Raw genomic sequence first — 23,943 nt, forward strand, 5'->3', positions numbered from 1 at the left:
TCTTCCCCCTTTCTTATTCCCCTTTTGCCTTTTTTCTTTTCCATTTCATACAAGCATCAACAGCTCGCTTACGCTCGCCTTTGCTGCTTGAGCAAGCCCCCCTCTACCACTTCCATTCTCCACCCCTACCCCCCTCTTACCACCCCTTCCACCCCTCCCACTCCCTACTCGTCTACCACCACCGCCTCTACCACCCTTCCACCCCCTACCCCCTCTACCACCACCACCGCCTCTACCCGCCCCGCAGCTCCCCCTACCACTTCCACCCCCTACCTCTACCCCCTCCTTACCACCCCTACCACCCTTTCCACCCCCTACCCCCTCTACCGCCCCGCAACCCCCCCCCTTCCACCCCTTCCACTCTCTTTATTACAGAGTATTTAGCAGTATATACTATAAACACAGAGATCAAAATGTGGTAGGTATAGTAAGAGAGAAGTAGAGATAGTGAAAGTGATAGAAGAGACTGCAGAGCAGTAGAGGTAGTGGTGGTGATAGAGGTGGAAGGGGTGGAAAAGGTGATAGAGAGGGGTGATAGAGGCAGTGGTGGTGATAGAGGTGGTAGAAGTGGGAGAGGTGATAGAGATGGTAAGAGAGGGGTAGAATGGTAAGATGAGGGTAGAGATAGAGAGTGGAAGTGATAGAGGGTGCTGTGGGGCGGTAGACGCAGTGGTGGTGGTAGATAGGGTAGAGGTGGAAGGTAGAGGTGGAAGGGGTGGTAGGGGTGATAGGGGTGGTAAGAGAGTGAGTGGTAAGATGGAGATAGATATGAGGTGGAAGTGATAGGGGGGCTGCGGGGTCACGTTACAGCGTTTTTTGCACGGAAAAGTTGGTTTTTCTTTAATATATAGAGAGATTTTCCCCCACTTTTTCAATAATTCTCTTATGAAGCCCAGGGTGCTTTGCAAAGGAGCGCTCTCCTCCATCTATTTTGGTTGGTCTCCTATCTACATGTATTTTCTCAAATACTTACACACACTGGAATCGGTAAGTGTTAAGTAAGATACGTATGCATAGTAAATCAACTTGAGAAAAATGGATAAAAAGAAATGGAAATAACAAGAAGTCTATATGGCTTTATATGTTCTATAACAAATATGTCAACAAAACGTGTCTACCACCCGAATCTACGAGTATAACAACACATGGCGGGATGAGAGAATGGTGTAATAGAGGCACAATAAAAAATAAAAGGGAAAGAATGACCGGAGAGGAAGGGAATAGTGAGGCTTGGAGGATCTGAGAGGTTGATAAGGGACAGGCGGGCGTGGGTATCGTGGGATTCATGAGGGGTTGGTTTTTAGAGGGTGAATTGTCAGAAGGAGAACGAAACAAGCAAGTGAACGTAGGGGAGTAGGGGATTCGATGTTAGAAAACCCAGCGAGAGTAGGGAACAACAGAAATATTGGAAAGCATTGACACAGGGAAAAACGGGAAAAACGGGGGAAAAATTAACTATAAAATAGCAGGAATATTAAGAGGTATCTCAGGAGACGGAAAACACGACGAAAAATGAAAATGAAATGAAAATGAGATGAAAATGAAATGGTGGAACTGAAAGGGAGAAAAGTAGACATTTGATTACAAAGACAAAAGGGGATATCCAGAATAACGAGGAAAAGCAGTTAAACAAGTAGAAAAGAGAGGGGTAAATTGAAAAGGGAGAAAAAAAAAAAAAGAGAAAAAAGAAAAAGAATCAAACTATTGACATATGATCAATTAAACATCCAACTGTCCCTCCAACACTCTCCTCGCTGCATCCAACCTCCGCCGGAACAGAATGGAAGACCTCTCATCCGCGCTGGACCGTTTATCACCGTTATTAGTCGACAACTGCAGCTGTAACGCCACTTTCCCCAAGCTCTGAAGAAGGCCTTCCATCAGCTTGGTGTCGTCCGCGCTCAGCTGCGCGTCGACTATTAGTGGCTTGTCTTGCGACTCAGACTTATACAACTGAGTCGCGGCGGAAGATATTAGGGAGGATATCATGACGGTTGGTGAGCGCAAGTGTGCAACTGCTTCGTGGAGTGAAGTAGAAGCGTCGTTGGAATGCTTGCGGCTGTGGCTGCGGCGATAGTTGTTGCCTTTTGTGTTATTGTAGCTGGCTTTTTTGCCTGATGCGCGGGGCGTGGATGCTGTCGAGAGAGGGGTTGGGGAGACGGAGATGTTGGTGGAGATAATGGTTTGGCGAGTCTGGTGTCGGCTGGCGGGTTGGGGGTCTTGGTAATGTTGGCGGAATCGAAGGTCTTTCAAACCTTTGTCAGTAATTGTATTATGAAAATTGGTGAAAATTGGTCTGAGTTATAGAATATAGAAGGGGTGGATGGAGAGGTACATACCGCTATGAGAATACTTTGTTCCATTGCCATTCATGGTCCCATACAGTGCCTTTTCGATTTCATCGCCGCTATCCACATCGTAATCATCATAATCCGCACCCTCAGTCGCCGTCTCAAAGGAAGCTATCGTGGATATTGTATCAGCGCTGTTGTTTCGCGCATGACCCTGCCTTCCTCGTGGCGATGTGTCCAAGTAAACTGTTGCCTGGCTCCCTGGTCTTGTGGTCTCCACGGATCCAGTAGAGCTATAGCTTTGACGCCGTTGGTAGGCCTTTTCTCTAGAGTAATTCCCCAGTGCACTGTGTAAGAAGAAATGCTCATAGTCAAACGCGTCCTCACGATCCTCATGCCGTGTAGTTTCGGTAACCGTAGGCATAGGCGGAAAGTCTTCATATATGCCCTCATCAGACGATACGGGGCTGTCGAGAGGTTCATTTAGGATCTCGGCGAGAGCAGCTCGGTCAATATCATCTGAATCACCATGGTCAAACTCCTCGTCTGCGTCCTCGTAAAGGCTGGCTACTACCGATTTCTGGTCGTCTGGACGATCCCTGTCCGAGGTGGCCTGTTGTTTCTGTTCTTCTACCACCTCTGGAGCAGGAGGCGGATCAGCGGTGACAAGAGTCTGGTGTGGTTGGTCTACAGTTCCGCCTACGTTTCTCTCGTTATTTTGCTCGTTCCGGAATGCATCCGCACCTTTACCCCGCGCCCCGACATATTCGCCGGCAGATGTGTACCACTGCTCCGCTGCTGTGAACGGGCTTGGAGTGCGAAGGCTTTGAAGACTTCGTCGTCGTAGGTTATCTTCCTGTGCCTGCACCTTGAGGGTCGAGATCTTGCTTTTAAGATCCTGCATCTGGTCTTGAAGGCCACGAACTTGGAGTTGCGACTGGGAACGGGAGGGAATACTGGCTGGATACGTCGCATTAAATTCCTCCACCGATGAAATTTTCGGGACGCCGTTCACACTGCCAGGGGGGTTATTTTCAGAACTATTATCCTCTTGTGCAGAAAGTAAGTCCGGTTTCGAATGTGGAGAATCAGATTGTGAAACCTTGTTACCAATACACTCGGATGGATTTTCAGGTATATAGTTGAATGTAGACACTGGCGATTTGTACGTAGCTCTAGGCTCGAAGCGATCATGGCTATGAGAGATGTCACTTGCTCCAAAACCTGATGCATTAGTTGACCCAAGTGCGCTGAAAGAGCGGAATGGAAGCCGCATATTATCTCTATAAGCCAAATTATTTTGTGCTGATTGGGCTGATACATCGCTCAAACCCCTCGAATGTGAGCTGCTTGCATTCAAATCTTGAGAAATCCTTTGGCGCATCAGTGCTCCAGCAAGGCTTGTCTGAGCCCGTCTCTCCGTGATCGAATGTGCTCTGCCCATGTTACCTGTAGACTGACGATGGTGGAGGGGTAATGTGCCCATCAGGAGAGAAGGCGATGGACTCATTCGGAAAGAACTACGGGCCCGACTAAGATTACCCTCCATGTGCTGGATAAAATCCGTAACCTGTCAGTATTTTTCTTCTCTTTCTTCTTTTCCAATATCAATCGAATCCAAAAAAGGAACCCTTCTAAGGGAGGGCAAGGGAGAGACAAACCGTCAATCTCTTCTTCGCATTTTCAAGGATCCTTTCCGCTTCCTTGCTCAACATAGCAGACGGTATTTCATCATCAATTTCCTCATCCAATCCTCCATCTATTTCCCCCTCTTCCCTGATAGCCCTTACTGACTCGACCCCCGCAATATCCTGTGAAAAGCTGTCGCTCTCTTGGTTGCAACGCTGGTTGGGTTCATGGGTCACGTTTTCTGGGTGTGTCCCACTGGGAGTATTCCCATTCCCATTATCTGTGCGAAACTCTTCCCATTTGTCTAGAATCTCACTTGGCGCACTAATTGTTGAACTGGACGCACTACAGTCATCATCATAGCCATCGGCATAACCATCAACGGCATTCCCGCGCACCTTGTTGTCGTCGTCGTTGCGCCATCGAGGCTCCAAAACCGGCGGACTACCCAAAGACATATTGTTTACGTCCATATTTTCGTCGTCTTCATCCCATCTGGAGCGCGTGGGAGAATCCTCCTCTCCAATATCCGACAACGGCGGGCGAACCTCATGTCCGGCAAACACCCAATTATTTCGCGGAGGAGGGTTCCGCTGTTGATAATTGTTGGGTGCGCCGTTCGCGGCAGAAAGCGCTACACCAATCCCTGCAGAAGAAACATGCATTCCATTTTCCTGCAAAGAAGCGTGACGGTACCCGGAGTGGTCAGGCGACGGGAGCTGCAGTGGCCGAAAAGGGGGCGACGGGGTAGAGCTTTCCCGCTCGATGTCGTAGGGGAGGATCATATCAGGGTTCGTCAGGGTGGGAGAGGGGAAGGAAGCGGAGGTATTAGAATTATTATTACTATAAACGGTGGGTGTTTGCTGCTGCTCCTGCGCCTGCTGGTTACTCTGAGCACCAACGTTTGGAGGAGAACTCCGTTGGCTCTCAAAGGAGGTAAACGTAGCAAATGTGGAACGAGACATGTTAGACGTGATTATTAACTAATTTGACGGCGTGGGATAAGGGGCGCAAGGATTGGGGGACCTGCAGCAACCCGGTCGAGGGTGTATTATTTCCTTTGTTCGGTCCTGTCTTGCAGAATGTCAATCCTGGTAACTTCGGGGGCTGCAGGCCCAGCACTTTGTTTTCCCTGCCCCCACCTGCTGCCGCTGCCGCTGCTGCTGCTGTGTGTCACTATAGGGGCCTCTAGTTTACCCCAGGACGTCGTGGAATGCATCAGAATCATGCGCACAAGAAACGGGGAGTTGCTGCACCCAGGATGGATCTGACAATAGTTCGTTTGGACTGGGATAGGGAAATTAAGCGCTGTAGGGTAGGTTAGTGGGGGAGACGGCCAGGAGCAGGATGTCAGAGTAACTCAATTGGCGTCAAAGAACACAGAACAATGTATTGGCATAGTAGCGGAGACGAGCCCAGGACTGGAGACCAAAGACTGGAGTATGAAAGAAAAGAGATGATGTTGATGGCCTGAGACTGAGGTCAAAACATCGGATGTGGATATTTGTATGGGTTTGGCCAAAAATGGATTGGGGTGATTTAGAGTTGAGCCTCGTCGAAGATCAGCAGCAGAATTATGACATGAAGAGATAGAGATACGTGCAGAATACTGATATATCTATGAATGCGAGTGTGGAAGTGTCCCAGGTATGAAATCCTGGGTCCTAGATGTTGTCCCTGTTCTGTTTCTATCTAGATTTACACTTTGGAATGTGTTTATTGCGACAATGGCCCCTGACGCCAAAAACATCCATCCAACCAATTATCCGCCCAATGAACTGGCCAATACCAATGCAACACTACCTAGCTCTACGGTTTTATTGTCAGAAATCATTCTCTTTCGTCCGCCCAGCACTCTATATGATAGAGAGCCCCGGTTCGGAGCTATCACACCGGAGCATTTCAAGCCTCCGATATATAAAGAAGCCTCCCAGGCGGGGATAATATGTGGGGTGACTACCACCGCGACGACGAGTAACATTGGCGGTTTGAGACTGATGTGATAAAGATGCGCGGTGCACAGGAGATATTAGAGTAATACCGAAGAGAAAGGAAAAATAAATTCCCGCGCTTGAGTGCTAATGGATCCGAACATGTCTTCTCAGATCAGGCTGGATGGAAATTTTGTGCGGCACTTGGGTGAATCTGATAGCTAGGCCTGGCCTGGGGATCAATAAGTGGCTCTTAAGGGATATGTATCGTCGTGTAGATGGAAACGGGGTGAGATGAAGGACGGATCAAACACCCTTCTGCAAATTATAAAATATATTTATCCGTCTAATTGATTTGCAAACTGGCGTAAATAAACGAAAATAAAAACAAAATAGAAAATCGCGTCGCAAATGCTACCCAATCTTTTCCAACAACAATTTCGCCGCACTACTAACGGGCCCCCGCTTCTCTCCCTTCTTAACCGGCTCCTTCGCCGCAAGCTCACCAAGCACCTTCTTCTGCTTTTTCAACGTCTTCACTAGCTCCTCTCTCTTCTCAAAATCCTCCGCCTCCACGAGAGCTAGAACCACAAACGGATTCGCCCCAGTAACCCACGCCATCACATCGCCAGCAATCTGCTCATAGAACAGCCCGTGGAAGTTAAGTGGTGGCTGCACCTTCTCTACACTTTTGGTCTTGCTATTAAAGCGCCCGCCCTGTACGAGCGCCTTGAGCATCCGCCCCGCAGCGGGAGCCTCCAGCGCTTCGGGTTTAGACGTGGGAGTGGCTGCGATGGCGGCTAGAGCGGCGGTCCTGTCGCCGTCTGCGCTGAAGAGGACTTCTGTGATGAATTGGCAGCCGAAGCTGGATTCGACAAGGGAGTCTGCACTTGCGGCGATGAATTCAAGCAGGGTGGGTGAGGCGGCTTTGATTAGTTCTTGGCGACGTGTGTTTGGGTCCTTTTTGGACGTCTGGGATCGGATTGCGAAGACTTCATTGAGGATTTTTTTATGATCTGAGTCTGTGACGAGCCAGCGCGTGGTGTCTTCTGCGAAGGGATAGAGGATGGGAATCCGCGCGGTGAGGTCTGTAACTTGCAGGAGTAGTTCTTCATGGCGGGCTTCTGCGGTGGATGCCTGGTTGAGGAGCTCTGGGAATATCGACTTGGATGAGAGTTTTGTGTCATCGATGACCTCGTAGGCTGTAAGGAGGACAACTTGTCCGTGCACGTCGCCGGCCATCATTTTTATCGTGTCTCTGTACATTCTTAACAGCAGTTTTCTGTCCTTGGCGTTCGAATATGCGAAGCAGAGAGATACTAATCTGGAACCTGACTTCGTAAATGCCAAATTCTTAGCAAGGTCACCTGCTTCGTCACCCTTGATGAGCTCGATAAGCTCCGTTGCCTCCTCGCTGCCAGGTGTGGTATTCAAGAAATACTGAAGCATGGCATCATGCAACATCGTGAACCCAGTAAATTTCTTCTGAACGAGATGGTTGATAAAATCATGAAGATATCTCATAATAGGCCCTCTCTTTTCCGGATTCTTTGCAAGAATATCACTCAAATCCGCTGTCTCGGCCGCCAAATTCGCACTCCTGAACACCGCAAACTCAGCCTCATACCACTCACGGAGTAACATATCCCTCTGCGCAGCAGTCGCAACAGTCCTGTAGATATCATCTACAATCCACGACGCCTCCGGATGTCGCATGAGCCGCTTAACATTTCCATAAAACTCGGGAACAATCATATCCCTAATCTCTGAATCTCCATGCACAAGCAACTTCCCAATTAAGAATTTCGCATACTTGCTCTCCGCCAGACTGCGATAGTCACCCTTCAACTCCTTCGCAATGTCCTTGCGCTGCTGTGGGGAGGCATATTTGAGCGCCGTCTGAATGACGCGGACGGAGTCGTGTTTGAAGACGAACTCCTTAACTCGGCCTGTGATGATGGAGAATAGTTCCTCGACAAGTTTCTTCCGCTCTTCGAGGGGCACGTATGATTTGCGGCGCAGGCGCTCCCAAAGCTTCTTGGAGCGGGCGATGAGGTCGGCATTTGGCTTTGCGGCTTTGCGTTCCTGCGCAAGCGCTTTTTGCTTTGCGCGGGATTCTTTTGAGGATGTCCCACCTGCCGATAGCAGATTGATTAGGTTGGACGTACAATAGGTAAAAATATTGACATATTTTGTGAGAACATACTTTGTACAGGTGGAGCAGCATCTCCAGTTCCATTTGCCTGCTTCGAATTTTTGCCTGCTTGCTTACTTTTCGAATGAAGCTTCGATTTCTGCTCCTGAGTAGTATCCTCCTCTTTTTCAGACAATTGGTCCTCCATATCCACATCCTCTTCAGCAGAATTAAAACCTTCTTCCTCCTCCACTTCATCGACATCATCGTCATCGTCATCGCTACTTCCAAGCTTTTTCTGTGGCTTCTTGGGCTTTGGCTTGCTTTCCACCACCGGCTTCGCCTTTTTCACTCTCCCTCCGTCTTTAACCTTTGTCCGTTTCCCGCCTCGATCGTCCGCTGTATCGACTCTCCGTTTAATTCCCGCCATGGTTTCCAGTTTCCTTTTCTCGTGCAATCGGGACGGGAATGGCAAGCACGGAGATAGCAGGTAGTATTTTGCTGAGCTTTGGTTCTTACATAGTTCGGAAATTCAGATTTGCTGCAGGAAGTTTTTCGCGAGGCAGAATGTTTGCTCTGTTTGCACTGATGGGTTTTACTCTAAGGCGGAATTGCATACAAGCTCGATATCAACACTCAACATCAACATATGAGCATATGAGCATATGAGGAACATTATTACGGACAAACCTGTGCTGGCTGGGATCGCGTGATATCTACTTACCCAGGCGCCTTCAAGCTGATGATCCTTGGAACATTACCACACGTTTTTCGTTCAGACCCAATTATTATGTTGAGGGGAGTATACAATTGCTTATCTCTCAAAAATATGCGGTGTAGAAGTTGATATATTAATACATGGAACGGAGTATGTTCATTCCAGTTGAAGAAAAGGATGCTCCGCGAGCTCTCGTGCCGTCTTCCTCTCCTCAGGCAACCAAGCAAGCATCATCTTCACAAGAGAGAGGAAGTTTTCCCTATCCTCCTCCTCTACCAATTGAGTCGGGATGGAATCCACGAGCCTTCGATCCGGGATCAAGCCTTCATACAGAAATTTCCCTGCAAAAAGTTCGGTGATATACATTAGATCGTGATCGCAATTCTTCGTATTCCCAAATCTTAGCAGAAATTGTTTTCAAACATACCATCTTTACCAAAAAACGGGCCACCATAGAATTCCCCTGCGTCCTTGCAGAGTTCGCTGCCTGCCCCCTTTACACTAGGTCCCGCCAATTTGGAATCTCGCATGGAATGATATCTTGCGATCAAATTTTGCGGAGGCGGTCCAAGAAGAGCTATCATTTCGGCTAAATGCGCTCTGGCATCGTAGCGGTCTTCGCTGTCGCCAATCTGGCGGAAGAGTTCTTTGCCTTCGATGATATCCCACAACTACACATGTAGTAGGGTGTTAATTCAACTCATTTGAGTTACAAAAGGGAAAAAAGATTTATCGAGCGGAAAAACAATAGGGGCCCAACGCACAAGAAGCCCGAAATTCCATATATCAGCACTCATCCTCCAGCCGCAGCCGAGTATTACCTCTGGCGCGCAATAAGGGTCTGCCTGGATAGGGTAGAAGCCGTAATCATCGTCGCGGACGAGTCGGGCTGCTAGTCCGAAATCAGCGATCTGGGGTATGCTCTTCAGTCCCCTCAGTGGTCCGAAGTCATTGTGACAGCGATAGACATGGCGGCTGGGGTCGCTGGGGGATATTTTGTATTTCATTGGTGACTCCTCGATGTGAGAGCTTAGGATATCACCAAGAATTTCCGGGTCTTCGAATGTGAGCATGATATTGTCGAGTTTTAGATCTATGAGTTTGTTTTGGCTCGATTATATTAGTTTGTCGAAATGCTATCTCCATCATCCCCCCTATAGGATTTGGCTCTTGGGTTCGGGAGGACATGGGGAAGGGGGAGGGAATGATACACGCCCACGCACCCGTATGCACAACCTTGCATTCCGTGTGAAGGTAATCCAGTCCTACAAGCAGGATGCGAATATATGTCTTGAGGAGCGGTAGCGGAATAAGCCTATCTCTGAACCGCGTCCGAAACAACCAGAACGGCTCCCTCATGGGTTCGTACGCCATGCAGAGATGTTTCCCCCCTTCGGGTCCAGTGGTTTCAAAACATTCCAAGAACGTTCGTAGAATCTCACGACCGTCATGAGACCGGCGTGCTGTTGCTATATGCTGCTCAATTTCACGGTGCCGATTTATATCCGCCTGACTGCTGGCGTTGGATATTTTCAATGCTACGGCTTCCTCTGGTTCCGACTGCAGTCTGTCATAAAAAGTATCAGGAACTTGAACTGGAGAGAGAAGTGATAAACTACTCGGCGTGTAAAATATAAAATGAAATGGAAAAAGAGTAACAAACTACCCCCGCATATCACGCGCAAACCATACGGTGGAGGAAGTTCCCCAGCCAACCTTGACGAGGATCTGATAGCGATTGGCAATGACCTCTCCTACCCTCGCGGGGTAGAAGCCTTTAGCATTGTAGCCTGGACATGACTCCTCGTCCACGATTTCATTTTGGGGTATCAAAGGGCCTTGGGAAGGGGTGACTTGAAAAGGGCTCCGCCCAGGCTGTGAGGAGAAGGGACGCGTCGTTGTATTTATATGTTTGGAGGCATATGTAAAGTATCTAGTACGTGAATACATAGCGCTGATCGCCTTTATTCTTAGTTACTGATACACTGAGAGTTGGATGTTGCATTTCGCGTTTAAATATTTAGAGCGTGAAAATTGTAGGTGCATGGTGGCTCTAAATGCCCGAAACGGATGGATCGGAATAAATAAATCTATTTATAGCTGTATCCGCATCGAGAAGTATATGGTTATAGGTTGTGTCGCCAATAGGCTTTGGTAAAACGCCGCGATATACATAAAAGGATCCAAAACTCGATTCCCAGAGGCTCCCTCAAGGCCATAAAATGTCAAAATAGGAAGCGTCAGATATAAATCAGGAGGCTAAATTTGTCTGAAAGAAACACAACTCCTAATCCTGATCCCGCACCTTTGAGAAAGGCCGTTAAAGGTAAAAAGAAAAAGACACCCCATTCCCATCCCCGTTTCAACCCTACCTCATTCACCATAATCATCATATTCATCACCATCAGTATCCTTTACATCCATATCGTCCCAGCTCATTTCGCATCAGCCGTAACAGGCATCTTCATACTCCCCAACTCAGCCACCTGAAACCCGCTAGCAGCGGCGCCACCACCACCCTGCTCCCTCTTCCTCCCAGGCAAATGGAAGCCCAAACTCAAATGTGACGACCCCGGCCGACTATTCTCCGCAGACTCCACTCCACCAGTGCCAGCTGTAGTAGAGGTAGTAGATCCAGTAGTCGTCGTCGTAGTAGTAGTAGCAGTCATCACATTATCCCCCAAACGCGCAAAAAACCCTTTCTTTTTCGGCTTCGTATCCTCATTCAGGCCAATGTCTACAAATTGTTCCTGCTCAGCGTCATTCTCGTGCTCATGCTCCTGTTGCTGCTCCCGTATCTCGTATGGGGACTTTGGTGGGGGTTCGAAGGTGTGTCCGCTGACTGTTGAGCGGGGGGTTGTGAGGCGGGAGAAGCGGGAATCGAGAGAGGTGCGGGAGGCGCCGGTGTCGGATTGGCTGACGGGGGAGCGGGCGGAGATGTCCTGTTATTGAAAAAATCCGATGTTAGATGGGGGTTGGTGGTTGGGTGGCTCAGAGAAGATATCCATTCATGAGGGGGGCGGGGGGGGTGTTCATACGAAAGAGCGGCGATAAGAGTCGAAGGATTCTCGGGATATGGAGAAGGGTTCGTTTTCATCAACGAGGTTCCTTGTGTTGTTTTGCGAGGGGGATTTGCTCCAGAAGCTCTTTTTCTCCGTAGGCGAGGGCTAGTTTGCAATTTGTTTGTCAATTGGGTGGCATTGTATGGTGTGTTCCGATACATATTATGTCCATATCGGATCCGTACGGGGGGGTTTTATTTGATCGGAGAACTGGACTGGAGCATAGCATCATACCGGAAGATACACCCCGTTGTCATTGACAACTACAAAATTTAAGATGTCAAGTTAGCTTTCCCCAAACTTAATTGAACGGAGATATTGAATTCAAGACATATAGCGTACCGCTCATTTTGTACTCATTGGGCTTTTCATCTACGCTGCGTCGGAGAGTCAAAGATGACCGTTGGGGGCCGTCTGGACCATTGCCCCCCGCGGCGTTCAGCGGAGTGGGAAGGTCATCGCTGGCCGGCACAATGTTCACGGCAGGCCGCTTGGGGAAGAAGTTTCGAAACGGGGCCATGACTGACTGGTGGTTTATTTTAAGATATGGGAATAATGGCCGAGTTATAGAGGGAATAATTCTACTTGTGTTTGTTTGTTTATTTATTCCGATCCCACCGCTTCCGGCGGCTGGCGGGGGAGAAATCAATGGAAAAGCCGCCCTGGATCCGGCTCACATGACTTTTTCTTTGCTGATGGATCTTTTGACTCTTTTCGTTTCCAAGGTTCCTCAGAGATTAACGTCAACGCTGACCCAGATATATATTTGATGATGGCAACATGCTCATCGCCGGCTTCAGCTTGACCCTGGAAATAAGTCGCAACACCGGATTCCTGCCTCTTAAATACTTATTTAGCCCCTAGAAGCAAGGACCTGGCATGGCTTATTATTATTTAGGACAACTTGCGGGCTTGAAAGTCATTCGCGCCAAGAGTGCAATCCATGGTATAAATATTTAGCTGAGACTTGCGAGATAAAGAAGAGTAGATAAGAATCTTCCTAAATGGAATTAAATACACCATACTGAAGTAAATATTGCAGTGAACTGTTCATATGAGATGCTGGTTAGATAGAAATGACACCATTCAAATCTGTTTCCTGCCCAGCAAGAAAACGTGCAAATATTCAAAGACTGACATAAATACTGGACCGAATAAATACGTTATTTAAACAAGACTCGAGAAATGCCCTCTTAGGAGTCTGCACCTCGCTCCCCTTCCGTTTTGTCCTCCGGACATAATAAATATGTGGAGCTACGCTGCAAGACTCCGGAGTTTTTAGGTATAAAATATATATGTCCACGTATCCCCGACATGGTCAGATGTTAAGACGCGAGTAACCTCTTCCTGGCAGCAACTAATAAGGGCATGCTATTCTTCGGGTCACATATATAATAGTGGCTGGGAAGAGGAGGTCGAGATGGTATTTTTACGACGATGCATTTGGGATCTGTGCAACCCGCGTCCTCCTCTAGGATCTTTTTTGAGTCTGCAGGATCATATAAATATATTGTCAGTCACGGGCGAAGGAGGCTTCCTGGAAATATTAACAGCCCGGAGTGTCGGTTTCATTTTCCTCCCTTCTTTGACATATTTACATTTGTTAAATAACAATGGCATTCCATGTACTGTAAGGAGGAAGTTGGAAGTTTCCACAGAGGACACTGAGCATAAATACTAAATATTTGAATTGAGGGGTTGGGAGACTGTAGCAGCCAGATTGTCGGAATGGGTATCTCGGATGAATATGTCGGAAACATATGAATCTTATGTGTATCAAGATCTGCTTCTTATATTATCCGTACACTATCTGTTATATCTAATTGCATACAAAAGATAGAGCTATTTATAGTAAAACAAATGTGCGAGCCAAGAGAGCTAGCATTAGCAAGTATTAGATGAGTATTGTAGTAAGCTGATGATAAGAAAAATAGTAGTAATACGATGTTGGTGGTGTTCATAGTGTATGACCTCTTATTTCCCGACACACCCCCTTCAGTGAATGTAACATGTAAAAGGAAGTGTAAATAAAGCTGCAAGGAAATAGTCATAGAAGGAGTGTAGATGAATCTGCAGAGATTACATCAAGATAGATCATTTATACCATTTATTCTGCTTATGCTTTGATGATATCTGATATATCAACTAGGCCTAGCATCTTGACAAATTCTGTATGTTTCTGGCGTGGCAGAGCCTTAGTGTTAGTGAGGCCATCCGCTGGCATTTGAGCTGTAGGCACCCAATTAACTGTAATATCGCTGGATTGAACACGTTCTCAGAGTCTTCGCGATGTGGGTGTTTTTCGACATCTGCCCAGTGAGTTAGGATGACGATATCATCCCATAGAAAAAGACGATTAATTGATCATTAGAGAAGAGGCAGCAATCCTCTGGCATAGAGGTGAAGCCTAGCATTCTCAGTGTTGATAATAGTAAAAATAGTATTAGGAAATAAATTTTGAGACTTGTAGAAGTCTGAGTGTGAATGAGAATGAGAGAATGCCTCATTGATCATTTGAAAAGGTTTGTTCTGCCTCAAGGCGGGCAGCTCTGCGATTTCAGGTTCATGTACAATTATATATCGCAGCTGGATGAGTATTAATATCAACATTAACATTCCGTGTACGATTAGCTATCGCAGCTGGATGAGTATTAATATCAACACTAATGTTCCGTGTACGATTATCTATCGCAGCTGGATGAGGATTAACGTCAACATTAGGACCTGCTGGCCCTGGCGTAGGTTCAGGTGTTGGATCCGGTGTAGAAAGGATTGAAACATGGGAATGTCTAGATATTTGATTTTCCGCATTAGAAAGCTGGCAGGGGTCACAAAGCTCAGTGATAAGCTCATCCCGTGCGTCTTCTAGATGAGTGATGTTTTCTAGATGGGTGATTTGAATGCCAGTTGCATCATTTGCAAGCTTTTGAATGGCGATTTTTGAAGGATGTTCTAATCTCTTATGCCAGGTAGACTGAGTAGTGATAGAGATCTTAGGTTTTTGAGAAGGTTTTGTGCGAATTGGCAGGTTAGAAGAAGGATTTGTAGAAGTTGAAGAATTTGAAGATATCAATTTTTTAGTAGTGTGAGATGTGGTAGCTGCGGCGGCTTCAGTGATGGATTTATCAGTGGTTTATCCGAGATAGTTGAAAAAACAGCTATTTCACTATATTCTGTAACTAGCAACCCCCCAAATACTTCAACGCGTGCAAAAATGATATTATCTGCGCGTTTTCACAATCTGAAGTCTTTTCCATCATAATAGATGCCTCCTATATGGAAACACGGTTTCCATGCAATGATATTTGTATGGAAATTCGGGATATAAGCTGCATTGATAAGGTTGACATTGAACTGCTTTCCTGCTTCATTTATCATGATAGTTCTAACAGTTTCATAACCTTCTACTTTAGTGCTGGAATCACCTGTAAGGCTGTATAGACTTCCGCGTTCTTGTTCACAGGGGTAAAGAATAGGAAATGTGTTCAATTATTGCATATATGCTGCTCCGCGCCAGTATCAAAGATCCAGGAGTTTCGGAGGTAGAAGCAAGAATTTGAAGAGTTCATTGATATTTTTCAGATCTGTAGATCAATAGATTGAGGATCTGATTGCTTCAGAATCATTCCTTCTAGAACTGCTCCATCTATCATATCTGTATTTGCAGATGAATCTCTAGATATCGCACAATCAACATGTCTCTTCAATTCTTGATTCTTAAGAGCTTGATTGATCTGAGTTCTCTTCTCCCTGTTTTCCTCCCATCCAGATGACTTCCTTGAGGGATTGAGATAGTAGCACTGAGTGTATCGGTGACAGGCTCCGCAGATGCAGTTTTTGAATGTCACTGGTGATGAGGTATTTTGCTGAGATCTTCCATTAAAGGCAGCAAAGTTCATAGATTTATCTTCTTTGAGAATACCCATTTCCCTATACTGTTCCTTGAAGTCCTTAACTAACTCTATCAAAGATAATGGCATCTTTATCACATCAGACATCCTTAGCCCAAGCTTGTGTATAACCTGCATCAATAGCTAGATTCACATTTAAGAAGTCTTTCTTCAAGTTGAACTGTCCAGTTATATCCGTCTCTTTGATATCATTCTTGATGAGAGACCAGTTGTTTAACCACTTCTCTATACCTCTATTTTTCAGGGCCTTGCAGAGATCGTGATATCAGGTTCTCACATCATCCTAATAGTCCGCGGTCATGGGGGAGAGTCGATCTCTTAACAAGCGGATAATCTCTTTCACATCATCATTCTCACTGCATACATGCCGTAGCTCCGTGGCATCCACTGTCCTCCATATGATGTCTCGTATCTTCATCATACCTTCATTCATCTTCTCATATTTCATATATTTGATTTTCCACGCAGTGACCTTGATGTCATATGCTATCTTGGCCTCCGCGGTGGCTTCTTCTGGACACTCTGGTTCCAGGGGTTCTTCTAGTTCAGAGAAGATATCAGGTTTATCGAGATTGATGAAGTCTGATACCTTCTTGTCCTTTGCATATCCTAGCATATGAGTGTACCAAAGTTTCCAATCTCCAGGAACACTAAGGTGAACGGTCGCACTAGTCATTGTTATATTGAACAGATTGAGGAATCAGTTCAAGTATTTGAATGATAGATATGATCGGAATTCGGGGTGTATAATGGTCGAGTATTTCGGAACGTATACGAGTGAGGGTTCAATCGTCTCAGTTCGAATGATAGTTATCTATTCGAATGAGGATTGGGATCGGTATCGCGCTTCTATTCAGATGCTGCTTGCCAGGATTCTGTGTATAACGGTCGAGTAGTTCGGAACGTATACGAATGAGGATCAATCGTCTCAGTTCGAATGATAGTTATCTATTCGAATGAGGATTGGGATCGGTATCGCGCTTCTATTCAGATGCTGCTTTAGTTACCGGAATTATAACTGTCGGAATGGTATCTCGGATGAATATGTCGGAAACATATGAATCTTATGTGTATCAAGATCTGCTTCTTATACTATATATATTATCCGTACACTATCTGTTATATCTAATTGCATACAAAAGATAGAGCTATTTATAGTAAAACAAATGTGCGAGCCAAGAGAGCTAGCTAGCATTAGCGAGTATTAGACGAGTATTGTACGGAGTAGTAAGCTGATGATAAGAAAAATAGTAGTAATACGATGTTGGTGGCGTTCATAGCGTATGACCTCTTTTATTTCCCGACACAGATCCTTGCCCAGAGGAAGACGGCTGATATTTTGTTCGTCCATCGTTGTGCCCCAAGGACACAAGAAGAGAAGGGAGGGGAGGATTTAACTAAATATTTCTATGAGCTGTATTTAAGTGCTGATAAATATGTTCAGAATTGAAAACAGTCTTCACGATGTATAAATGCCAGGCCTCAGTTACCCAGGCATCCAGCGCATGACAGTGAAGCATAACTTCCACAGCTTTGATGATTGTTGCCTTTACCTATAATACTCAAGTTTGTTGTAAGTTAAGTTACATGTAACTTCCATAAAATATTTACATGACCTGGCTCCATGTCTGTTATTTTTTATATAAATATTTAGCCAGGCTACCTTCAATCTCATATTTAAATACTTCAATACTTATTCGCCCACGCGTTCGACTCAACAACACTAGAATTTCACATACTAAAAGGTAGAGAATTATTTTACAGAGTGCGGAAGAGTGTTGACCCCCTAGCACACTTAAATATCATTATCAACATGGTATCCTTCCAAATCCTCTCCGACCTCCATCTCGAATCCCCCACTGCCTACGACATCTTCAAGACTCGGCAAATTCATCTTCCTAGACCAAACGCGCTACGACGACGTTTCGGAAGACCTGACTGTGCTCGGCTGCACGCTCCACTCGCGTGTCTCCGCCGAGCAGGAGGAGAGCGTCAGTTTCAGCCTAAATGACTTTTATGACATTGACAGCTGGACCATCGCGGACCATAACAGTGCCCACGCTGCGGATCTGGCGTTGGCTGAATAATGACCAGGTTGCGAGCATCTCTGCTGCGGAGCCGGGGAAGAGGATTGTGATTTTCACACATCGTAAATAGCCCAATCGTGCGGGATGGATGGCAGAGCGGTGGACCCGGCGCATTTATCATCCTCGGACTGTAGATTGGCGTTTCAGGGGATATTCAGCATCTTCATCTCTCTCGTTTTATTCGTATCAACACTATCAGTTGTATGTTGTATAGATCACAACCCGAGTGTGATGTGCCAAAGCTTGTCTTTCTTTACTACATTTGCGTCACCGACACTAAATATTAAATATATTATTAATAATAACGACCATCCAGTTGGCACTATATTTAAATACAGCATTAGTAAATCCGTTTGCATTTCCACCCCCGGCTAAATAGTCAAATCTCCAATCTTAACCCCCCTTCTGCTTCCTGATCTACATCTCCCCGGGCACTTATGCACGCAGAGTTACATGAGACCCGTTTTCACAGAAGGGGGCAAATCGAATCTATGTAGCTGTCTCACCGCGCTGTCTCGGACTTCGAACAACTGGCTTTTCCATCCGAAAATGTTCTTTTTCCACCATTAACCATTAACCATTAACCATTCATTCATTCTCCTTCATCCACCAGGCAGGGCGCAGGCGCAGGCGCGGCATGCACAAAGGCAAACCTCATAACTACATGTCCGTCCCCGCTCTGCTTGCATCGAGGAAACACTGGCCCGTAGAGAGTCGCAAATCCGTATCCTGGGATGGGATGGGGGATTGGGGGATCGAGAGTGCGCTCTTTTGTTCTCTATTGGATGCTTGAGTCAGAGATCAGACAAGCATTTTGTTTTATTGTTTTGCCCCCCTTGTTCCTCCTGCACGATCTGGTTGGCGATGTTTCTTTATATTGCTAAGTTTTATATTTTTTTATGTCTTTTTTTCTTCTCTTTCTATATGTTTTATTTTTCCCTTTGTTTTCTTGCCAGTCAGGCGGCTTCAAGGATCTCGACAGATCTTCTCTATCGCGGTTTTTCATTTGACCGCTTCATCAACATTAAGCATGTTCGATATATTCTGTGTTGTTCTTTTTATTCTTCCTTTCCGCTTATTTACCTGCTGAAGTACGCATTTGCATAAGCAGTTCTGCTGCACAGATTTTTATTTTTATTTTATTTTTATTTATTTATTTATTTATTTATTTTTTCATTTCATTTCATTCTCCCCCCTCTAATATGAGAATAATGGAAGTTTCCTTTCTGATACATTCTTGTTCAATAGAGACATTCTTTTTCACTTTTCTATCTGAAACTCCCCTGAGGAGAACTCTCCTTTTCCCCTCTTTATCTCTCTACTTTGAACTAAATACTTGAACTAATTAATACGTTGTCCTCGCCCATCCCCAAGCTGTGAATATCAAAATGGCGCCCTGGACCCTCAACCCATGATGAATGAATGCCTACAATTATGGTTTCCCTGAGAGCTTTCTCTTGTTTCCTTCTGCTGGATGTGCCGTGTCTGCACTGTACATTATAATTTTCTCTGCTCATCGTCGTCTCCTTACAGTCGAAGCTCCTTTTCTCTTTCTCTTTCTCTTTTTCTGCTTCCATTCCGGGGGGAAGCGACAGCCCGCGCGGAGACCCGAGCAACTGCAAAAGAAAAAAAAAAAAAAAAAAAGAAGAAGAAGAAGAAGAAAAGAGAAGAAAAGAGAAACATCGCGATAAATCTCTCCTCGACTCTTTTTTTTTTTGTTCCCTTTCTGTACTTCATACATACTTACATACATACATATATACATACGTTTCTAGTCCCATATAGAGGTGTATACATATATATACACAATCCCTGCTTTCGGCCAGTTCCCATGCGCCTTCGCTGTATCACGATAGTCCTGCCGGCCCGTGCTTCACTGTCGCCCGTCTCAGCTGTTTTTTCTTTATCGAGCGGATATTATCTGTGTCTTCTCCTTCTCCTGCTCTCTTCTCGTGGGTGAATGCCATATCCCCCTGGCTATCCGGGTATCTCGTATCAGAAGTAATTCCTACCAACTCTCAATGTCAACGGGCCTGCATATCGATCGAATTAGCATCCGACGTTGACGCACCATGGTGTTTTTTGTGGATTGGGCGCTGTGGTTGAAAATGTGCTTCGTGAGTTTTTTTCCTTTTCCTCTTTGTACCAGTGTTTTGCTTATATGCACATATATATATTGTGCAAGGCCAGTGCTGCGCAACCCACCTTTAAATTTTCATTTGAGTAACCGTTTCTCGACTAAATAAAATACCATTCTAGGTCCTCGGATGTCTTATAGTACTGTTCTCCCCGATCTACCCTCCATTGAAAGCGTCACTATGAATACTCCTATTCTAACATATATATGGTTTCCCTCCGCTTCTTTTCACATGACAGTTTCTTGTACTCGTATACGGTACCGGGGTTCACATATATAACTCACTGCGGTTGAAAAAACTTCGCGCGGCAGCCGCAACAGAAGCAGCAACTGTACGTACGCCTGCAATGCTCGAGGCGGGAAGTGATGAGATACCCTTCGGCTCGAGGGCGATAGAACGGGGCATCGAGGTTGAAGGGATTTGGATATCAAACCCAAACACACCAGCCGGAAGTCCCATATGGGGTCCAACGCCGGATCCTAGTAGGCCGGCAAGTCTAGGATCCAAGTCGACTCTCGCTTGCCATCCTCCTCTTCCTTCTAGACGCGGACCTGATTACTTATCCCCAAAGAACGCTACCCTTGGCCGCTCCAAACCGGCCTCTGTCAGCTCGCCCCTGCCGTATCCTGGGGTTCACAACAATGCCAATGCGTCGAGTTCAGGAACGAAAGGTAGACGCGCGAAGAGTGAATTTGTTCCGAGAAACGAGCAGGAGAGCGAGGCTGAATCACATACTCCACAGAGCGATAATGGATACTCTGAATTTGAATTTGGTGAACTGGGTGGAGGAGTGGAATCATCCGACCAGCAGCAGGAGAGCGGGTATAGTAGTATAAACTCCCGCATAGCAGAAGATGGAAGTGCGTTTGAGCCTCAGGAGTCGAGTTTTATTACACCTATTGCTACAGGTATGTGATCTTTCCTAGCATCTCGGTAATCTTGAGCGAGAGATTGGGGTAATATTTAGCCTGGAAAAATGTAGAAATACTGACGACTGATCAAATCTGTGCAAACTTTTCAATATACATTAGCTTCAGAAAACAACCTACATTTGCACGGCCGCTCTGTCGAGTCCGAGTCCGGGGCTCTCGAATATGTATCTGGAAACGCGCAACTTCGATCAGCAAGTGGACCACCTTACGAACAGGCTCACTTGAACTCGATAGAGAACTGCCGGACTGTTGATGACCAGCAACATAGCGATTTGCTACCGCTTCATAACCGCAGACGGTTCAGCATCGCAGAGACAGGCCAGTTTGGGAATGGGCGAAGTGGGTGTGTCGAGGTGGATGATAGGGATGATGAATATGATCATGCGCATGCTATTGCAACTCAGTTCAGGGGGCTTCCTGCGGCCCAGGCTGTGTGAGAGTGGTATGTGTATGAGGGAGAAAGAGGGTGAATATATGTATAAATCCAACTAGGGCGTTGGTTGGGATTGTTATTTTTCTCTTGACAATTCAATACGGTCCTTTTCAAGAAGAAGGGAGGGACGGCGTGTCGTGCCCGGAATTGATTGAATTGCTTTTGTATATCAGAGGAGAGAAAGTTACATTATATCGTTTCTTTTTTTTTTCTTTTTTCTTTTTTCTTTTCTTTCTTTTTTTTTTTCGTTGTTGCTGCCCTTCGTCTTTGCTATTCACTTCTTCTCTTTCCTCTGTTTATAGAAAATAAATGCATATTGTTCATGGGATAGGATAGAGGATGTAATAAAACATAACCTCAGGCTGGATTGACGGAGTTGGTTAAATTAAAGTCACATGATCTCGCGACCTAACTAGGCTTCCTTCCGTCGCGTCCAAAAAGGGCAAAACAACATCAACATCTTGACGACGAATTCTCCTCGCTAAATTTTACCTACATTATCAGCTCTATCCCTCCTTTCCGGCATCTGGCTACTGGGACTTGCTGTGTATGTCTGTTGCGGTCTTCATAAGATCCCCCTTTGGCTTTCACGGCAGGCGTTGGGTGTGAATATCCTGTCCAGACGCGTCTGGCTGCTGCCTCAACAACCCATCTGAGAAAAGCCGCTGTTGACTTTCCCGGCGGTAGAGACGAACCGGGGTCTCTGGTTGATCGCGCCCCCCGAGACATATACATATAGATATACAGATATACAGCAGACAGCCGACGGCAGAGCAGCAGAGCAGTGGAAACTATGACAGTCGAAGACGGGAGCCAGAATGAATATGAGGAGAACGGCCTCACGGGACCTGGGGCACCCACGCCCCTGACTGCGTTGGAGGTTAGTGGCAAATCTTATATCGACCAACCAAGGGACTGCTGTTTTACGAATTTTTGAATTTTTACTTGGGGACAGATTTGCTGTATACTGCGTTAATTGAGTCGGACTGACAATTTTTATGCCTTGCATTGGTTTGCATTAGGGAATGAATGGCCTGACTGCGCGAGATATTAAGCTGGTGATTGAGGGTGGGTATCATACTATTGAGTCGGTGGCGTATACGTATGTTCCATTCTGCTGTTTGCTTTTTTGTTTATGTTACTTTAGTTGTGTGCTAATCTCCTTGTTTTTGTTTTGTTGCTCTAGGCCGAAGCGCGCGCTAGAGCAGATAAAAGGTATATCCGAACAGAAAGCGGCCAAGATTCTTGCGGAGGGTATGTTTTGCTCTTTATCTATTTGGCCTATTCAGGTTTTATTATTCTCCCGGCCCCTCTACACGTGGGCGCTAACTTCGTCTATGTAGCTTCGAGAATCGTACCCATGGGTTTCACAACGGCGACTGAAATGCATGCTCGACGGAACGACTTGATATGCATAACAACAGGATCAAAGCAATTGGATACTTTACTGGCCGGTGGCATCGAGACGGGATCCATTACTGAGATTTTCGGGGAATTCAGAACGGGAAAGAGTCAGATTTGCCATACCCTGGCAGTAACTTGCCAACTACCTTTTGACATGGGTGGCGGAGAGGGGAAATGCCTATATATTGATACGGAGGGCACATTCCGTCCGGTGCGACTACTTGCTGTCGCTCAGCGTTATGGACTCGTTGGCGAAGAGGTGCTCGATAACATCGCATATGCCAGAGCTTACAATTCTGACCACCAACTGCAGCTACTGAACCAAGCGTCTCAGATGATGTGCGAAACGCGATTTTCCCTCCTCATCGTTGACTCGGCTACAGCTCTCTATCGGACGGACTTCAGTGGTCGAGGCGAGCTAGCGAACCGGCAAAACCACCTTGCCAAGTTCATGCGGAAGCTGCGGACTCTTGCTGATGAGTTTGGCATTGCGGTTGTCATCACGAACCAGGTGGTTGCGCAAGTAGATGGCGGGCCAAGTGCTATGTTCAACCCAGACCCGAAGAAGCCGATTGGAGGCAATATTATTGCGCATGCTAGCACGACGAGATTGAGTTTGAGGAAGGGCCGCGGGGAGACTCGGATTTGCAAGATTTATGATAGCCCCTGTCTTCCGGAGAGTGATTGTCTGTTTGCGATCAATGAGGATGGGATTGGGGATCCGAATCCGAAGGATTTGGAGAAGGATTGACGGATCGGATTGGCCTGGGTGGTGGGCAGTGGATGGTGAAGTATGGCCGGGAGCTGCTTGATATTTTCGGCTATATCTTCCCTTTTACCCTTGTCGGATTCTAAGCATTTTACTTTTCTTTTCTATTTGTTTGCTTATGGCATTGCGCAACTCGGGACTGGCGTCTGGAGGGAAGACAAGGAAGGGAGAGAATGGGATTTATTTTTATTTTTATTTTTATTTTTATTTTATTTTTATTTTTTATTTTTTATTTATTTTTGTTAATGTCTTATGTGTTCATGCCGATTAATTAACAGAGTCCCAAGTTGTTTGTCGGGTCTGTTTTTTGAGCTCGAAAACAATGCAATTGGTGCTATAGAAATATTTTTTAGATGAGTCTTTCTTATATTAAGAGCATATACCATATTATATACGATTATTACAACGGTAATTTGATTCTAGTATTGTTGGCTTTCATTTTCTGTAAGGTCTGCATTGCCTCTTGTTGGTTGCTGGTGAGTCTTGTTAGTAGTTACGGAGTAA

General features: G+C 45.9%; 8 protein-coding genes across 11 annotated transcripts; 3 read left to right on the forward strand and 5 right to left on the reverse strand.

Annotated features, from left to right (window-relative positions):
- Nucleotides 1-1,050: 1,050 nt before the first annotated feature.
- BDCG_05463 (uncharacterized protein) lies at nucleotides 1,051-5,599 on the reverse strand. The gene is made up of 3 exons (XM_045421143.1): nucleotides 3,953-5,599; nucleotides 2,340-3,843; nucleotides 1,051-2,246 (listed from the first exon to the last, which is right to left on the reverse strand). The coding sequence occupies exons 1-3, from the start codon at nucleotides 4,883-4,885 to the stop codon at nucleotides 1,720-1,722; spliced, it is 2,964 nt and encodes a 987-aa protein (XP_045277094.1). The 5' UTR covers nucleotides 4,886-5,599; the 3' UTR covers nucleotides 1,051-1,719.
- A 255-nt stretch (nucleotides 5,600-5,854) lies between these two features.
- Nucleotides 5,855-8,611, reverse strand: BDCG_05464 (pumilio domain-containing protein). The gene is made up of 2 exons (XM_045421144.1): nucleotides 8,058-8,611; nucleotides 5,855-7,986 (listed from the first exon to the last, which is right to left on the reverse strand). Exons 1-2 carry the CDS (start codon nucleotides 8,413-8,415, stop codon nucleotides 6,266-6,268), a joined length of 2,079 nt encoding a protein of 692 aa, XP_045277095.1. The 5' UTR covers nucleotides 8,416-8,611; the 3' UTR covers nucleotides 5,855-6,265.
- A 248-nt stretch (nucleotides 8,612-8,859) lies between these two features.
- On the reverse strand, nucleotides 8,860-10,653 carry BDCG_05465 (CMGC/SRPK protein kinase; the record flags this gene model as incomplete). Its single annotated transcript, XM_045421145.1, has 5 exons — nucleotides 8,860-9,044; nucleotides 9,131-9,374; nucleotides 9,468-9,796; nucleotides 9,927-10,270; nucleotides 10,370-10,653. 5 exons carry the CDS (start codon nucleotides 10,651-10,653, stop codon nucleotides 8,860-8,862), a joined length of 1,386 nt encoding a protein of 461 aa, XP_045277096.1.
- Nucleotides 10,654-11,138: 485 nt separating this feature from the next.
- On the reverse strand, nucleotides 11,139-12,285 carry BDCG_05466 (uncharacterized protein; the record flags this gene model as incomplete). The annotated part of the gene is made up of 4 exons (XM_045421146.1): nucleotides 11,139-11,645; nucleotides 11,742-11,870; nucleotides 12,000-12,028; nucleotides 12,108-12,285. The coding sequence occupies 4 exons, from the start codon at nucleotides 12,283-12,285 to the stop codon at nucleotides 11,139-11,141; spliced, it is 843 nt and encodes a 280-aa protein (XP_045277097.1).
- A 2,924-nt stretch (nucleotides 12,286-15,209) lies between these two features.
- On the reverse strand, nucleotides 15,210-16,352 carry BDCG_05467 (uncharacterized protein; the record flags this gene model as incomplete). The annotated part of the gene is made up of 2 exons (XM_045421147.1): nucleotides 15,210-15,799; nucleotides 16,041-16,352. The coding sequence occupies 2 exons, from the start codon at nucleotides 16,350-16,352 to the stop codon at nucleotides 15,344-15,346; spliced, it is 768 nt and encodes a 255-aa protein (XP_045277098.1). The 3' UTR covers nucleotides 15,210-15,343.
- A 604-nt stretch (nucleotides 16,353-16,956) lies between these two features.
- On the forward strand, nucleotides 16,957-18,100 carry BDCG_05468. 2 transcript variants are annotated; one of them, XM_045421149.1, is made up of 2 exons: nucleotides 16,962-17,249; nucleotides 17,441-18,084. In XM_045421149.1, exon 2 carries the CDS (start codon nucleotides 17,490-17,492, stop codon nucleotides 17,685-17,687), a length of 198 nt encoding a protein of 65 aa, XP_045281268.1. In that variant the 5' UTR covers nucleotides 16,962-17,249; nucleotides 17,441-17,489; the 3' UTR covers nucleotides 17,688-18,084. The 2 variants fall into 2 exon arrangements, with proteins under 2 accessions (XP_045281267.1, XP_045281268.1); XM_045421148.1 differs by having other exon boundaries at nucleotides 16,957-18,100.
- Nucleotides 18,101-18,111: 11 nt separating this feature from the next.
- On the forward strand, nucleotides 18,112-21,593 carry BDCG_05469. Of its 3 annotated transcripts, XM_045421150.1 has the most exons (4): nucleotides 19,385-19,880; nucleotides 20,023-20,040; nucleotides 20,140-20,809; nucleotides 20,933-21,593. In XM_045421150.1, exons 1-4 carry the CDS (start codon nucleotides 19,836-19,838, stop codon nucleotides 21,268-21,270), a joined length of 1,071 nt encoding a protein of 356 aa, XP_045281269.1. In that variant the 5' UTR covers nucleotides 19,385-19,835; the 3' UTR covers nucleotides 21,271-21,593. The 3 variants fall into 3 exon arrangements, with proteins under 3 accessions (XP_045281270.1, XP_045281269.1, XP_045281271.1); XM_045421151.1 differs by having other exon boundaries at nucleotides 18,112-19,880; nucleotides 20,023-20,809; XM_045421152.1 differs by having other exon boundaries at nucleotides 19,385-20,809.
- A 64-nt stretch (nucleotides 21,594-21,657) lies between these two features.
- On the forward strand, nucleotides 21,658-23,867 carry BDCG_05470 (DNA repair protein rhp51). Its single transcript, XM_045421153.1, has 4 exons — nucleotides 21,658-22,146; nucleotides 22,289-22,368; nucleotides 22,453-22,520; nucleotides 22,610-23,867. Exons 1-4 carry the CDS (start codon nucleotides 22,060-22,062, stop codon nucleotides 23,419-23,421), a joined length of 1,047 nt encoding a protein of 348 aa, XP_045277099.1. The 5' UTR covers nucleotides 21,658-22,059; the 3' UTR covers nucleotides 23,422-23,867.
- Nucleotides 23,868-23,943: the final 76 nt, after the last annotated feature.

Source organism: Blastomyces dermatitidis (assembly GCF_000003525.1).
Source record: "Blastomyces dermatitidis ER-3 genomic scaffold supercont1.5, whole genome shotgun sequence".
In the NCBI taxonomy this organism is placed as follows: domain Eukaryota; kingdom Fungi; phylum Ascomycota; class Eurotiomycetes; order Onygenales; family Ajellomycetaceae; genus Blastomyces; species Blastomyces dermatitidis.

Excerpts from the sequence above, each read along its gene's own strand:
- BDCG_05469 (XM_045421150.1), top strand. The coding sequence starts at position 19,836 with ATGGTGTTTTTTGTGGATTGGGCGCTGTGGTTGAAAATGTGCTTC. Across the intron at positions 20,810-20,932 it reads TATTACACCTATTGCTACAG|CTTCAGAAAACAACCTACAT; the intron begins GTATGTGATCTT and ends AATATACATTAG.
- BDCG_05463 (XM_045421143.1), bottom strand. The coding sequence starts at position 4,885 with ATGTCTCGTTCCACATTTGCTACGTTTACCTCCTTTGAGAGCCAACGG. Across the intron at positions 3,844-3,952 it reads ATGCGAAGAAGAGATTGACG|CACATGGAGGGTAATCTTAG; the intron begins GTTTGTCTCTCC and ends GATTTTATCCAG. Across the intron at positions 2,247-2,339 it reads AACAAAGTATTCTCATAGCG|ACCTTCGATTCCGCCAACAT; the intron begins GTATGTACCTCT and ends AAGGTTTGAAAG.
- BDCG_05470 (XM_045421153.1), top strand. The coding sequence starts at position 22,060 with ATGACAGTCGAAGACGGGAGCCAGAATGAATATGAGGAGAACGGCCTC. Across the intron at positions 22,147-22,288 it reads CGCCCCTGACTGCGTTGGAG|GGAATGAATGGCCTGACTGC; the intron begins GTTAGTGGCAAA and ends GGTTTGCATTAG. Across the intron at positions 22,521-22,609 it reads GGCCAAGATTCTTGCGGAGG|CTTCGAGAATCGTACCCATG; the intron begins GTATGTTTTGCT and ends TCGTCTATGTAG.
- BDCG_05468 (XM_045421148.1), top strand. The coding sequence starts at position 17,490 with ATGGTATCCTTCCAAATCCTCTCCGACCTCCATCTCGAATCCCCCACT.
- BDCG_05464 (XM_045421144.1), bottom strand. The coding sequence starts at position 8,415 with ATGGCGGGAATTAAACGGAGAGTCGATACAGCGGACGATCGAGGCGGG. Across the intron at positions 7,987-8,057 it reads TGCTGCTCCACCTGTACAAA|GTGGGACATCCTCAAAAGAA; the intron begins GTATGTTCTCAC and ends TGCTATCGGCAG.